Source organism: Halichoerus grypus, chromosome 14 (assembly GCF_964656455.1).
Source record: "Halichoerus grypus chromosome 14, mHalGry1.hap1.1, whole genome shotgun sequence".
Classification (NCBI taxonomy): Eukaryota; Metazoa; Chordata; class Mammalia; order Carnivora; family Phocidae; genus Halichoerus; species Halichoerus grypus.
The window spans coordinates 27,530,292-27,546,029 of NC_135725.1; the positions used below are offsets into that span (position 1 = coordinate 27,530,292).

The following is a 15,738-nucleotide window of genomic DNA, read 5'->3' on the forward strand; positions in this document are numbered from 1 at the left end:
CTCTCTCTCTATGTCTAAAATAAATATAATAAATAAAATCTTAAAAAAAAAAGAGGACAGTCTGATATAAGCTCTGAGGGGCATTCTTTTTTTTTTTTGGCAGTAGGTCAAAATTTCTACAGTTGAAACTTCTGTTGACCCAAAATGAGTTTAAACCTCATTTTAGAAAATCTGGGTTATTTGAATAGTGATATAACTCTGAAATCTCAGAGGGCTCACATAGTGCCTACAATTCTAAGCAGTAAGGCAGATTTCCCTGTAGGAACTTTTCTGTTTGGGGATCCCCAGGAGTCCCTATGGGAAACCATCCTTTCTGTTTCGCAGACCCAAAGCATTGGTGGGAGCACGGGGTAAGAAGAAGAGAAAGTGGATAAAGAGTCTCCAGGAGGTATGGGGTCTCTGTGTAGACCAGCACACTCTTCAGAGACATAATGCAAGCCCCAAAGGTATTGTTATATTTTCTAGTAGCTGCATTTTAAAAAGTAAAAGGTGAAATTAATTTTAATAATAGATTTTATTTAACTCAGTATATCCAAAATGCTATCATCTGAACATGTAGTTATTACAAAAATATTCATGAGATACTTTTCATTCTTATTTCTAAGAATTTTTTTTTTAAAGATTTTATTTATTTATTTGACAGAGAGAGACACAGGGAGAGCGAGAATACAAGGGGGGGGAGTGGGAGAGGGAGAAGCAGGCTTCCTGTGGAGCAGGGAGCCCTATGCGGGGCTTGATGCCAGGACCCTGGGATCATGACCTGAGCCGAAGGCAGAGGCTTAACGACTGAGCCACCCAGGCGCCCCTCATTCTTATTTCTATACCAAGTCTTGGAATTCGATGTGCATTTCACACTTCTAGAACACTTGGAGACTATCCACGTTTCAAGTCATCAATAGCCAATACTTATTGAAGAGCACACATAAACCCTTCCTTTCTGTTGCTCATTGGTCCTCTGAGACCTCAATCTTTTCTTCTCTTTTGCATACCTTCTTATCTTTCAGATCTCAGCTCAAAACACCTATTCTGGAGAGGAAAGGCAAGTAATGCGACCCACTCCCTCCCTGCCCTTCTCTATCCCGTTCTTCTGTGTTACTGTCTCCATAGACCTGATTTCTTCTAAAATGGTCTTATTCATTTGCTTACATATTTCTTTTCTAGCTTCTCCACCAGAATGTAAGTTTCACGAGGGCAGGGAATTTTAAAAATCTATTTTGGTCTCCAAGTTCCCGGTGCCGAGCACCGTGCCTGGCACACGCCGGGCGCTCAGTACACATTTGGGGACGAAGGAATCGCATTTCTCTGGAACGCGGCCGAAGGGGGCAGCCGAGCGGCGTGCACAGGTGGGGCGCCCACGACGCGCGCGGCTGCGCTCCCTCGGCTCCAGGGTGGGTGTGGATGAGTGGGTGTGTGCGGGGGTGTGCGCGGTAGAGCGCGCCAGCGAGCCGGGAGCGCCGAGCGGGGAGGAGCACTCAGCGCGGCGCAGAACCCGCAGCGCCGGCCGGGCCGGGCAGCTCGGAGGTGGGTGGGCCGTGCCGCCAGCCCGCCCGCGGGGTCCCCATTGGCCGCCTGCCGGCCGCCCTCCTCCAGGAAGGCGGCGAGGAGCCGAGGGGCTGCTCCCGAGCCGGAGGGGGAGAGCCCCACCGAGCCGACGCCGGGGCGGACGCGTGGGATCCGCGCCCCCCCATTCGCCCCCTCCCCGCGCGCCCGCCGCCGCCCCGCTCGTCTCCGGCGCTGGCGCCCACGGTCGGCCTCCGACAGCTCCGGAGGGACCCGGGCAGCTCCCGGGCGCTCGGGTGAGTGGCCGCGCGCGCTCCCCGGCTCCTCCCGGGCCCCGCCGCCTGCTTTTGCTTTCGCGGCGGCGGCGCGGCGGGGTTTGCCCGGGCAGCGCCCAGGGCAACCGGGAAGGCCGAGGCGGGGGCGGCTGGACTGCGGGGAGAAGTGGGGTCGCAGCGAGGAGGCTCCCTCTGCCCCGCGGGCCGGGTGGGAACAGGTGGCGCGGGCCGGGCCGGGCGCTTTGTGTCGGGGCGCGGAGACGGGGAGCGGGCGGCCGCGCCTCCCTCGGCCGCTCCCTTTCCTCCCCTGCTCCCCCGGGCGGCCGTACGCCGGGTCGGCCGGGTAACGGAGCGGGAGTCGCCAGGAATGTGCCTCTGGGGACTGCCTGGCTCGGGGGAGGGGAGGGGGTGGCCGCGGTGGCCGCGCTGGCCGGGGAGTGCGGGCGCCGAGAGGTGGCGCGGGGTCGCCGTGCCGCCGCAGACTGGAGGGGGATGCTTCCAGCGAGGCGCGTTCCGCCCGGGCGAGGGCTTCATTCTTCCGCGGCGCCCCCGGAGGTGGGGAGCTGGGTGGGTGTGTGTGTGGAGGAAGGGGAGGCGGGGAGGCCAGTCACTTCCGGAGCCGGTTCTGATCCACGCGGAGCGCGGTGCTTTCGGGGACGCGGACCTTGGGGTGCGGTTGTGCTCAGCTCCACGCGCGCGCGGGCGATGCGGGGCTGGGGACGTCCCTGGCGCGGGTTTAACAAAGGGTGCGCCTCTCCACCCGGCGGGGAGGGGCAGCTGGGGAGAGGGGGTCCTCGGCGAGCGGCTCTTAGCTGGGGAGGACTCCTTCCTTTTCGAGTTGTCATTTTACTATTATTGTTGCTATTATTTTAAAGGACTGGAGACTGATGCATGAGGGGCCCAAGGAGGCGCAGGAGCGGTGGTGATGGTGTGGGAAGCGGAGCTGAAGTGCCTGGGCTTTGGTGAGGCGTGACAGTTTATCATGACTGTGTTCAGGCAGGAAAACGTGGATGATTACTACGACACCGGCGAGGAACTTGGCAGGTACAAGGGGTGCCGGAAGCGCATGCTACTGGGTGGTGGGAATGCATAATATTGAGGGCAGTGGGCGGTAAACAAATGCAGTTTGAATCGGGAGGCTCCCTCTCCCTTCCAAGAGATGTGCAAATTATAGAGAAAAGAGTTACTAACCCAGCACGGGCTGGGGTCCAGAAATAAACCACCTAATCCAAGGGGCTAGGATAGGCAATTTCAGTGTTAGATTATGTTGTAAAGGGTATTGATCAAGAGCCCTGGACAGGAACAGATTTAATTGTCTGCAGTAACTCTTGTCAGCTTTTGCCGTTCCGAGATGAGGCAAAAGCTAAGATATATTTGCATCTGGTGTTAGATCTTCTATGTGATTTAAGCAGATACAAACTAATTAGTAGGCTTTTAAAATCTTAATACTTTCTTTCTGAATTTTCAGAGTAACCTGAGCAAGTATTGGTAGCATGCTTGCCAGATGTTGCTGTCGGGTTTGGATTTTGAAACTTCCTCCAGCCAGGGATTTAATTACCCCGTTGGTGTTAGTGGTTGCTTTGGTTTCGTTTACCATGTTAAATTTTTAACAAATAAACGATTAAGAGTCTAATATGGCTATCTGGATCCAGAGTGTACTTCCACCACTGTGGGAGCTGTGACTCTGAGTGCAAAGTCGTTCAGTTTCTAGGTGAACAAAGAATGATTATTTTGAGGCGTCTCAGCACTGGCTCAGTTTCCCCTTGACTGGGTATTTGACAGGATGTGTTGAGCTCTGGTCTAAGTAGCACAAAGCCCAGTTTTCACACCTAAATTTAGATTCAACGTAAGAATTTGGTTTTAGGGGATTTGTATTGAGTAAAGGATCTTGAAACAAAGAGAAAGTGTGTATTTACTTACACCTGTATCAAAATATGTATTTTTCCATATTCACCTGATGTCCTGATCCTAAGCTTTTTTTTTTTTTTTTTTTAAATTAGGAGGAAATTCAAAAGCACCCACACCCTAGGTTACCTAATGGGAATTTCCAGTGTGGAGCTTAACTAAAATTTTTTACAAGTTCCAGTAAGAGTGGGGAATAAAAGCCATTTTTAAAAGGTTACTGTAAGAGAGTATTTCTGTATGTGTTTAGTATCAACTCAGGACATCACTGAGAGCCTGCACTTAGGAGGAGCTTATGCTATATTATTGGAGATTTCCTGAGGGAATAAGGAAGAAGGAAAGCTCTCAAAAATCATACTTCATGGATATGTTTAAGATTAAGGTTTAAGGGTATGTGGTTGAAGTACTTGGTTTAACTAGAAATGAATCACTTTATTCCTGTGGTTTTCAGCAAGACGAGTGGTATATGAAGTTTTCCTTTGAGTTTCCGTACTAGGAAAAAAAGGTGAAAAAATGTATTTTAATTCCATTTGTGTAGTGTGGCCTGATTATATAAATTCTCTTAGAAAGAGGGGTGATTAAAATTAGGTGAGCCGATTGCTTTATGGATTAAGTATATGACCTTATTTTCAGTAAGATCTTTTGGTAAAATTGTGTGTTATGAGAAAGAAAAAAAACAAAGCCTCCCTGAGGCTGGTGGGGGAGTTTGTGATCTTTACTTCGTGGGCGAGATGACAGGCCCTCTGCCTCTGAGCTGAGAGGTGGCTTGCTCAGTTCTCACTACATTTAGCTTTGATTTTTGTCTCGGTCTCCGTTTCTGTGTAGAACTTTCTCCCCACTGTGCAAGACTAATTGACACCTGGTTGATGGGCTGATTTAATTTGTGTGACCTATGGATTTGAGAGAAGGGCTCTGAGAAAATGGGAGTTGGGGGTTTTTAAAATAAAGTATATATGCCCATCCATCTGATACAGCTGCTTTTGCTTTGCCTAAAAATGGGGAAAATGGTTGATTTGAGGGGGAAGTTTTTTTTCCAAGCCCTGTGATTTTTACATCTGCCTGGGAAATAGCCACTTCCTGAAAACAAGTCCTGACCTAAGATAGATATGAAGGAAAGAGGCTGCTTCATGTGTCTCAGAAATGGAAATGGGCAGATAATTGAGCACAAATGCAAGGCCCTTGTAAGCAATGAGTTATACACAGACCAGTGTGTACATTCTACACTTGACTTGCATGTCTTTAGGAGTCATCTAAATAATAGGTACTCGTTTAACTTACGCACATGCTGAGACCAAGTCCATAGCCAGAGGAGGGAAGATCGGTGCACTCAGTATTGTTACTATTATTACTTTACTTTTAGGAAAAGAGAGTACATATGTATGAGTGCTTGTGTGTGTGTGTCTGTGTGTCTGTCTATGTGTGTTAGTGTGTGTCTGTGTACTGCCCAGGACTGCTGTAAAAGCTCTCTGTCCCTGTAAAGAACGTTATAAAGTATTCTGATGATTGCAGTAGTGATCCAGCAGACAGACCACTGGACAGACATCCTGGTTCAAAACCTGGGTCTGCAACTTGCTAATCACCTTGAATAAGTCCCTCACCCTCTCTGACTCTCAGGATCTTCATTTTTAAAGCAAGGGGCTTAGGGGTGCCTGGCTGGCTCAGTCAAAAGAGCAAGCGACTCTTGTTCTCGGCGTCATGAGTTTAAGCCCCATGTTGGGTGTAGAGATTACTTAAATAAATGAATAAATAAAAACTTAAAAAAAATAGAGAGGCCTAATGCTTATGTCATGGCTGTTGTGAAAATCACATAATCTAACACGTGTAAAAGTATTTTAATTAGCAGTAAAGAGTTAAACCAAGGCAGATATTATCTGCAGGACTGACCGAGACATGTGGGTGTTCCAGCCAGGCTAATAATTTGGCCTGCAAGTCCATTTTTGTTCAGGTATCTGTTTATCAGTTTTGGGGAAGGGAGGCCTTCTGGGAAAAGGGTCATGCATGGGGGAGGCACGCTGATGTTGCCCTTGGCCTCCCCACTCTGAGTCTGAATAAAGCAGCTCTGAACTCGAACATGAACCTGTTGTGAGCAGCCACCCCTCCCTTTAGAAGACTGTTTGGTGACCTTTTGTGTTGACTCCGGGAGGCCCTTTGGGGTCTCACTGTCCATCTCAGGAGGTGGAACAAAGCCCTGTTTCCATCCGAGGGAGTGGTTTCTGGGAGGGGTTCTTATGCGTGCAGATTTCTCCATCTGCCATTATATCTGGGTCATTTTTAGTGCCCCGGAATGCCTTAGACACTCTTATCAGCGGGAGCTTGGGAGGCTGCATGCTGGCTTGTCCCACCATCAGGCTCCCCTTATGTGGTTGGCCGTGGTCCAGCCTAACCTGTGAGCCTTCTGGACATCTCTCTGAGCACCACTTTCCCGGGGAACTGGCCTTCTTTCCTCTCCCGCTGTCTGACCTTACATCATCTTAAGACCCGGGTCCTACCTCCTGAAGAAATTCCCTCCACAGTGATTTCTCCCTTCAGACTTGCTGTCTTGAAGCACTCTACTCTGTTGGAACATGACTGCAGACTGCGTCGTGCCATGCCATGTCCTTGCTTTGTGCTGTCGTTATTCTTGTGTTGCTTCTTTTTTTTTTTTTTTTTTTTAAAGATTTTACCCATCCATTTGACAGAGAGAGACAGCCAGAGAGGGAACACAAGCAGGGTAAGTGGGAGAGAGAGAGAAGCAGGCTTCCCACTGAGCAGGGAATCCGATGCGGGGCTCGATCCCAGGACCCTGGGACCATGACCCGAGCCGAAGGCAGACGCCCAATGACTGAGCCACCCAGGCGCCCCTCTTGTGTTGCTTCTTGTAGCCCGCTTGAGCGTTCCTTCTGGTGAGCTCCGTGGTCTTTTCTCCCCAGGGCATGCAGTGTGCCCTGTAACACCAGGCGAAAGCTCCATCAGTGCCTGGACAAGCCAGTGCAGGTTGGCAGGTGCAATATTGGGACCGGCACGGGGATTTAAGACCTAAATGATGCTGTGGATGCTGATGCTGATAGAGAGGCAATGTGTGGTGTGAGGCAGCCTCGGTACACTCACTTGGAAAGTGGGGAGACCCCGACCTTTAGAGGGTGTTGTGCGAATGAGAGACCGTGGCTGTAACCACCTGACACGCCGTGACTGCTTAAGATATTATTTTTAATAACTGTTGTCCCCTACCACATTGTAGAGTCATTGTTTATTTGATTACCTGCTTTCCTCGCAGATTGTCACAAGGCTGTGACCTTGGACTTGCTCATCAGTTTGTATCTCTAAAGCCACTTAGGTACTTGTTGGTAGAGGCTCAATAAATGCTCGCTCTTTGGATGAGTAGATTGATATATGTAAAGCACCGTGAACACACACACACGCTCGTACGTACATATGGCCCTCAGTGAGTGATGACCACGGGGAGATGAGCTTGGGATGTTAAGGGCTGCAGCTTATAAGAGTAAAAACTGCTTTTCCTTCTGTGTTCTCTGTGACTGGACAGTTACATGTCCAAGTTACATGTCCAGCTTTAAACAAAACAAAGTGGAGCATTAGATAATTTACATCGGTTCGGATGGTGGCTGGAAGCTTAATCATTCAAATTTAAAACTTTCTCATTCCGGCGTACAATCCATAGGCATTTTAATTGAAGTAAGGCTTTGTCCTAAACTCCAAGAGTCAGCGTACATCTTTCATTTGGTTTACTGCGGACCACAGAGTGGGTCCTAAGAATTAGGGCAATCCTGTGTGGGTGGAAAGAGGAAAGACTTCTTGGCCTGTTTTCCCTTTAGAGGGAGAATCACAGGCCCACCTGGTTGACTAGTGAGATCATCCTGTAGGACGGCGCCGAATGTGATTTTTTTAATTTGCATTTCTGCTTCTGTGTTCCCTCAGATGTTTCCTCTGATAGGAGAGGCTGCAAAGTTTTAAGAGAGAGAAGGTTCAAATATACATATTAGAGGTGATGTTCAATGATTTGTTTTTATTAAAGTATAGTGGACACACAATGTTAGGTTAATTTCAGGCATACAGCATATGATTGACAGCTCATGTGTGATGGTGCGCCCACAGTGTGGCTGCCCTCTGTCACCCATGTACAACACTATTAGGGCATCATCGACTATGTTCTGCATTCAGTGATTTTGAATTCTGTGCATTTTAGGAAGGTCCAATAATGGTCTTGCAGGGCGTGAAGGGAGGGCACGGTGATGGCGGTGAGCGGCAGTTTGGCTGGATGCTTGCTTGCCAGCACTGGGCAGGTATCTCCGGACCACCCAGGCAGGCATAATTTAGGTTTGATGGGGCCAGAAACATAGGGGGTTGAGGTTTTCTTGATGAGGAGCCAAGAAGCATTGAAGCGGACTCTTTGGTCCGCCTATGCCTTGTTACCCCCAAGCCTGTATCTTACCTAGCCACTTGGGAACCTAAGGCCCCATAACATTGGCTGCCTCTACAAAGCTGTGGAAAACACGCAGTAGGCTTACAGAGATGGATGCTCAGATTAATTTCAGTAATTATATATGGGAGTTATATCAGGAGAGGTGACAGTGTCAACATGTCCTCTTACCTTCGAGCAAAGTTGTGACCCCTTAAAGGCAAAGACCATTTCCTCCCAGGTGGAGTGGGGGTGGGGAGGGCATCTGGGTGGATATCCTTGGAGGTGGTGTGGGGGGCAAGGCCTAAGCCCTGTGAGCTACAAGGTCAGTTACATTGTCTGACCTCTTTCAAGACCCCCTGTCTTCCTGCAGGGAAATGTGTTACGAACTTTCACCCTGAATTCTAGCCAGATGCTGTGTGTACCTACGCTAACCAGGCATTTTGTCTAAATGCAATAAAACATGATTTTACTAGAAAGTTATTACTGATCATGAGACAAAGACTCTGCTTACTGGTGGAAAGGAGGGGCTTGCCTTGGTGAAGGGCAGCCCAAAGACCCCTCGGCACCCGGAGCTGGAAGAAGCTGGGATAATCAGTGGGTCCTCCCTTTCCATTTCATCTAGTCGGTGCTTAGACAGGTCAGGTATCTCGAGCAGCTGCTTAGTAGGTAGCAAGAGGTGGGCCCCAAAACCTGGCCAGGCCTGCTTCGGACGTTCTTTACACTAGTTAGGATTTGGCAAGATATTTAAGAGAGGTGATTTGGGCAGCCAGCTAATGCCAATCTGTTTTTAATATCTGCCTTTGAGAGGGTGGTTAGGAACAGCTAGAAGCCAACTTCACTGAAGGTTTGATCCCCGCCCCCCCGCCCCCCCCCCCCCAAGCCAGAGGCTTGCTCTGAGCTCAGAACTCCCCTGGCACTTTCCTGCACACAGAAACTTCTTTCCTTTTCCCTTGTGCTCCATGGTTATGAATGATGTTGGTGTGTGGCATGGTTTGACCCAACTCCCAAAATTAATAGTTCGGCTTTTTAGAAAGTTCACAGAACACTCTTATTATTATTTAACCTTTGAGTAATGTACCGTGTTAAGTCATGGCTCTGCCTGGTGGGCCATCCCCTAAATGACAAGCAGTTTCTCGTTTCATGAAGTAGCACTAGTCCGCATGGTTTAGGGCCTGCTGTATGATTGCCTGAGACTATATGTGGAAGACCATACTTGGTTGTTTTGCTTTGGTTTATTGAGGTAAATTATCACAACAGAAAGCCCCATCTGTCAGCCTTGAGAGAGATGATATGACAGTATAATTATTTATAGTAAATCAAATTTATCACTTTGTTAACATTCTAAATGAATTCCTTTAAATGTGAAAGGAGGAAAAAAACAATTGCCATTCGGTTTTTCTGCAGTATCTAAATGGGATTGAAACAACTGGGCCTGAGTAATAAATCTTTCTTAGGTAAACCGAAAAGTGCTGTACCCCTCTCTAGGTTTAATGTGCCAAGAGGATTTTTACAAAGTCTAAAACCTAAGATGGTTAGTGTCTTATTTTCAATCCCAGTCCAAAACAAAACAAAACAAAACAAAACAAAAGCAGTCCTGTGCTAGTCACTGATCTCGGGCAGTAGGTTGACCGGTGTGATCCTTGGTGACTCTTGTTTATAGCTTCTCTCTTTTTTAGGTGACATAAGAAGCTAGTGTGGCTTACAGATCACACTGTGGCCACTTAAGTATAATGTTGCCTCCGCCTGAGAAATGACCATGTGGCTCGCCCCTCTGTCCTACGACATTTCCAGTGTGAGCTTGAGGAATTTTATTCAGCAACCTAATGTATATTCAGAGATGTCAGGAGAGGAGGTGGGGTGAACGTTGTTGATTTTTTCCCTTTATAAACACATTCAACTTTGGATGAGGAACATAATGTTTGAGCAAATGAATGCTGGAAACTGCTGATCTCTGGTGTTTGAAAAGTTTATACTGATGGTGCTTATATTCATAAGCCTGGTGGTTTTCAGCTGGGAAATTTGGCTCTGAGTGTGGCCTCTCTTTTGGGACATATTTTCTGTCAAAACTACCTAATTATTCTTATTTAGATCTAATGTGATGAACGAGGCTGGTTTATCTCAAGTAGTGTGGATATTGTAAGTGTTCACCTGCAAGGAATGAGCTAATTTCCATTCTTTCCCGTTGTTCAGTAGTTCGTTCTGCGGCTTGGCATTTCCTGCCATTGAAACCACGCATACTTTGCCTTTGTATCTTAAAAAGTCAGGAGCTTTGAGACCTTACTTCCATCTTCCATGCTCTTGTCTGAGGCGCTTGAGGGTAGAATTTTCCAGTTGAAAAATAAATGTAGGGAAAATAATCAATGCCCCCTTTTTCGATCTGTCATGAAAAGGATTAGCTCTTCCTCTGAGCTGCACGTCTGTCTATGACCAGGCTGTGTATGCAGAGGGTAGGTAGGACGTGGCTGAGGCAAGGAACAGTGACAGAGGGATCTGTTGGGACAGAGAGGGAGTGGCTTGGAGCAGAAAAGATCAGTAGTTGGAGCTGACCGAGGCCTCAGCTTCCCGTCCTCCTTTGAGAAGTTGCTTTGCCTCCTCTGTTCGGAGCTCCATTTTTTGGGGGGGGGCGGGGGGGGCGGGGGCATCTGTGGTTTCTGGGTAAGCAGTGTGTGTGTCTCTGGGAAAGTGATGAAAAAGACCACAACCTTTTGAGCGTAGTTTTTAATAGGCTGGGGGTTACAAGCTGCTTACAAGCTGCTTCACTTTACAAACAACAACAGCAACAAACTAAGCTAGGGCCACTGCAGGTATGTACATACAGTCGAGGAGAGACTTTTACAGCCAACTGCTGACGTCTGAGATGCTGAATTGCACATGATACATGGAGGAGCGGTCTGTAGAAATTTGGTAAGCAAAACCAAACCCCAAAACACTGAGACGTCACTTGCTACCTAACAAATACCATTTTACTGGTATATAAATCAGTATAATTGAAAACAGAGCCTGCCAGGGGTTTCTGTTATACACCTGGGGTGTGAACATACAAAGCTGTCTCTCTAAATATTGTCTTTGCCACTCAGAGTATCTAGAATCAGCATGTGAGCTGTTGTTCGTGAAGCCAGAAACTTCTACTGAGTTTGTCCTCAGGAGCTCCTCTGGCTCCTGATGATCACGGGTTAGCTTCCTTCCCCACTGCAGGGTACGAGTAGCCCCTTTCCCGGCTTGCTTGCGCCGCTCTGCAGACCATGAGTGCGGTTGCACCGGGGTGCTCAGGGCAAGGCCCGGCTGACTTCAGGCACTAATGCTCCTTTTTCTCCCGAATGTCATTTTTTCCACATTGTGCCATTGGAACGAAGTAGATCCTCACCTGTCATCCCATCTGGCCGTGAGCCTATCAAGTGACTGCTTGGGATTCTGTTCTTGGCATTTCTTTGCAGCGTAATTCAAACAAGCTTCAGGATAGCTGGAAGATATTTACAGTTTTCCCTTCTAGAACTGATGAGGGCTGGCTCTAAGTACCATCCTGTATTTTTCCTCACGTAGAACTGCAGGCGGCTGATTCAGTTGTTTGGGAGAGGAAGTGAATGAGTACAAGTGGAATATTTTCCAGGATAAAGTTTTATCAGTCCGTGCTCTCCCCACCCCTCCCTTGCCACAGAGACAGCAGAGCTTGGCAAATCCAGCAGTGGACAGGCGAGGTAAGCCTCGGGGCGGTGTGTGTGGAAGCACGAAGTCCCTGGGTTTCGCCAAATATGATCCCGGTGCTGAATGGGTATGCCCTGTTTTCTGAATATTGCTGATTAGTAGGGACCAGCCTCAGTAGGTCTCATCTTCAGAAGCAGTCTTCTCTCTTTGATGAAGATAATTAAAAAAAAAATACCTACATTAGAGAGAAGTGATCACCTGGAGAAATAGAGGCAAATAGGAAATGACCTGGCCAGTGTCAGCCCATAGCCTTCTCCAGAACATGCTCCTGGCTCTTCCACCAGGAAGACTGTCTTAGTTTTTATATTCCTTTTTTTTTTTAAAAAAAAACATTTTATTTATTTATTTTGATGGAGAGAGAGAGACACACACAGCGAGAGAGGGAACACAAGCAGGGGGAGAGGGAGAGGGAGAAGCAGGCTTCCTGCGGAGCAGGGAGCCCGATGCGGGGCTCGATCCCAGGACCCTGGGACCATGACCTGAGCTGAAGGCAGATGCTTAATGACTGAGCCACCCAGGCACCCCTAGATTTTATATTCCTTAATAATTTGGAATGAAGCAGTGGCCACTTTGTGTACTTTTGCAGTTGGCTTCTGCATGTGCTTCTCAGCTCTCCCTGTGGATTGTGCGTTTTCTGAGAGTAGAGAACATGGCTCTTTGTGTCTCTTCTGTTGGGTGGGATTAAGGTAAGCACACAGTGGGTCTTATTTATTTGCCTTATGAAGGCACATATGCAGAAATTAGAATATGGTTCAGAGGTTTGGACCCAAATCCCTGATTCTACAATGCACACCAGCTGTTACCTTGGGAAACTCACTTGACTCGTTTTTTTCATCCATTAAATGGGGATAGTAATCATACCTATCTCATAAGTTCATTGCGAGGTTGTAGATAATGTATGTGAAGTGCTTGGTCTGGTACCAGGCACACAGTAAATGCTTGAGAAGCGGTGGTTGGTTAACAAGATGGAGAGAGCGAGAGGGAATGAGGGAGAGGGGGACTGTATAACACGCTTCTGAATCTATGTGACAGAACCCCACCTTGTCTCCAGTCATTCCTTCTTTCCCTGCTCAGGTTCTGGCCTGGACACCTAGCAGTAGGGTAGGGGTGAGGGCTCACTCCTTAGTTCCATCCTTCCGCCTTCTCTTCTCCATTCTCCTCTTCCTTTGGCTCAGCCTGCAGGGTGGGCTCATTCTGCCAAGTTCGACTTTGTTCATCTGATCCATCCTTATAGGAGTGCCTGCCCCAAGCCCGTGGGCGCCAACCCGGGACTCGGTTTCTGTGCTGGGTTCCCTCAGCGAGTCTGCCTCATGTTGTGGTAGATGGTTCTTCGAGTTCCGGAGAAGCAAATTAGGAGTTGAGCTGTGCATTCAAAAATGGGCTGCTGGGGATAAGATGCCATCCTGAAAGTCCACCCAGGGGAGCCTGGGTGGCTCAGTTGGTTGAGTGTCTGCCTTTGGCTCAGGTCATGATCTCAGGTTCGTAAGATCGAGTCCTGAATCGGGCTCCCTCCTCAGCCGGGAACCTGCTTCCCCCTCACCCACTCCCCCTTCCCCTGCTCATGCTCTCTCTCTCTCTCTCTCAAGTAAATAAATAAAATCCTTAAAAAAATAAAATAAAAAAGAAAGTCCACCAGATGCCATGGGAAGAGGGAGAGGGAAGCTTCTGTTAAGGAGGTCCTATTAAGATGGAAAGAGATGTGTCCAGGGAAGCCAGGGTCACTAAAGCGGCAAGTCAGCCAGGAGTCAGCTGCTCAGAAAAGCTTTGAGGGGTAGCCCTCCTGGCATTGCTGGGGACCCGGGACATGTCAGCACGCAAATTCAGCTTTCCTATGCTGTCCTTGAGTTCCTGAAAAGCCTATTTCATTTTTCTAGCTGCTTTTTAAGTTAAAAATTGTCCTGAGCAGCCAGCAAAGACCCCAGGAATTTGATCAGAGACACAAAGCACGGCTTTTTGTGATAGATCTTTATGGAAAAAGAGGTCTGAAATGAGGGCCCCCGAGTGCCTGAGCAAGACGAGCTTGCTACAGAACACCAGACCTATGGCAGATCCGAGCCTCCATTCAGCTCTGACACGTACTGATTTAAGATGTGAAAATGAGTGTTTGGCCAAACCCAAATTGCCCGTGCCAGGAAAAGCCTATTAGGTTGGTGGCTGAAAGACTGAATTGTTAGGACTCACTTAATGGCCAGGAGGCTCTGCCAGGTGCTGGGGGTGAATGCCCACTTAAACCCGGGAGTACCCGTCCTCATTCCCCTGGGTGGGGGTCTCGTCTGTGCAGGGAACAGGGCTCCTGCCCAAGAGGCCACTTTTAAAGGGTGCTTCCTCATTCTTCAGGCCCACTGAGCGGATAGCTTTAGTTTCTAAAAGTGACATTAGAATTTGAAAAGAAAAATACTTGGAAACTGGGTCTAGAAGGTGAGTTCAGCTGAAATATATGGATGGCATAGCTGACTATAAACAGGCACCGTACGTGGACCGTTACACAAAACTATCGTGTGAGCCGAGCTGTACTATCTGTTCATCATTTATTCCTTCATCCAGGGTTGGCTGGACACGTGAATGACCCAGCACTTGCTGAGGTGTTCGGTAGGACCCTTTATCTCAACAAGTTTCTAATCATGCAGAGTAGACAGACTTTACACAGCCAATGATAACAGAAAGCCCAAGTAAGCAGTGAGAGAAACCAAGTATGGACACCTGTTTTTGGAGTTCGGGCAGGGAAAGGTCATTCTGACCTAGAGGGGTCATTGCTTTTTTTCATTCATTTATTCAGATTCTTGTGGGGATGTAAAAATGTAAGCAGGTGGGTGCCTGCTCGGCTGTGTGTGTGTGTGTGTGTGTCTATCCTATTCCCTGCAAGCTAGTGGGAATCAGGCATGAAGCAGGAGACAAGGAAACCGAGGTTTGCTGGGAACCCACCTAGACAGGGGGCTGGAGGTAGGTATCGTTATCCACATTCTACAGATCAGAAAACTGAGGTTCAAGAAGACATCGGCCTTAGTTAATGTGTATAAAATGGCAGAGGCGACTGCTGGATGCCCACACTGCTAATCCATGTCTGGAAATTGGGTGGTGGGTGATGCAGCTCACTTTGTGTCCTATTTCTTGGTCACTGTCTTGGAAGGGAGGTTTAAAGAACTTTAAAACAGCCAGCTTAGTGTCAGCTCCTCTGACACGTTCAGTGCAGGTTTCCTTTGTTCCTTCTACACCAGGCATTGCTCAACGTGTCTGTTGAGGGGCACCCCCTCCCCACTGCCCATTGAGGATGACTGGGCTCCAGGATCAAGACAGGGAAGCATTGACTAATGGGCCTAAGGGTTGGAGCTAGTAGTAGGCAAGCAGGATGCTGCACCCAGTGGGCAAAGAAAATGCCCTTGAAGGAAGCTACTGAAATTGGTGTCCAGAGCTGGGGAATGAATAGAGCGGGCAGCCAGGTGGTGTGAGCGGGAGGTCTGGGGCAGGTGCTGTCTGACGTGGATGGGTCTGCCGTGTCCCGGAGGCCTGGCGTGGGACTGACAGGAAGACCGAGAGGCTGCCGGTCAGACTTCCCGATGTCACTCCCCTGGGCGTGGGAGCCCCCCGTGGCTAACGCCTTGGTTTCCGCTGTGCCCCTCCCTGCTGACCAGGGTGCTGGGAGTCACAACCAGGCTCCCGTTGCTGCCTGACCGCCGTCCGCCCCGCTCTCTCCCCAGGGTGGCATTCTGCTCCTGTCTTGAGGACTCTGTTTTTAACCTGCTTAATAGGTGTTGGCTTTTTTTTTTTTTTAGTATATTGATTGCTCATTTTAAGTCAAAGCTAGAGAACTCCTACTTTTTATTCTCTTTTCATTTCTTTTAGCCCCCGGTTTCTGCCTCTCTAGCACAGTGGATGGTATAGCATGCTGCGTGCTGTGGGGAGCCCCTGTGGCCGACCTCCTGCCTCCTAGGTCCTTCTTCCTCGCAGGGGCTTTTAAAGGTAGAA

The 15,738-nt window shown here is 48.5% G+C and overlaps 1 protein-coding gene across 9 annotated transcripts in view; it reads left to right on the forward strand.

The window, feature by feature from the left end:
- Positions 1–1,322: 1,322 nt before the first annotated feature.
- Positions 1,323–15,738, forward strand: part of DAPK1 (death associated protein kinase 1) — a 177,275-nt gene continuing 162,859 nt past the window's right edge. For 2 of the 9 annotated variants that reach the window (XM_078061684.1, XM_078061690.1), the window contains exons 1-2: positions 1,569–1,796; positions 2,651–2,819. In XM_078061684.1, the coding sequence (XP_077917810.1) occupies positions 2,758–2,819 (62 nt within the window). In that variant the 5' untranslated portion in view covers positions 1,569–1,796; positions 2,651–2,757. Of the gene's footprint in view, positions 1,344–1,420; positions 1,522–1,568; positions 1,797–2,193; positions 2,331–2,395; positions 2,522–2,650; positions 2,820–15,738 lie in introns of those variants that run through there. The other 7 variants (XM_078061691.1, XM_036089481.2, XM_078061689.1 and 4 more) reach the window with 6 other exon arrangements.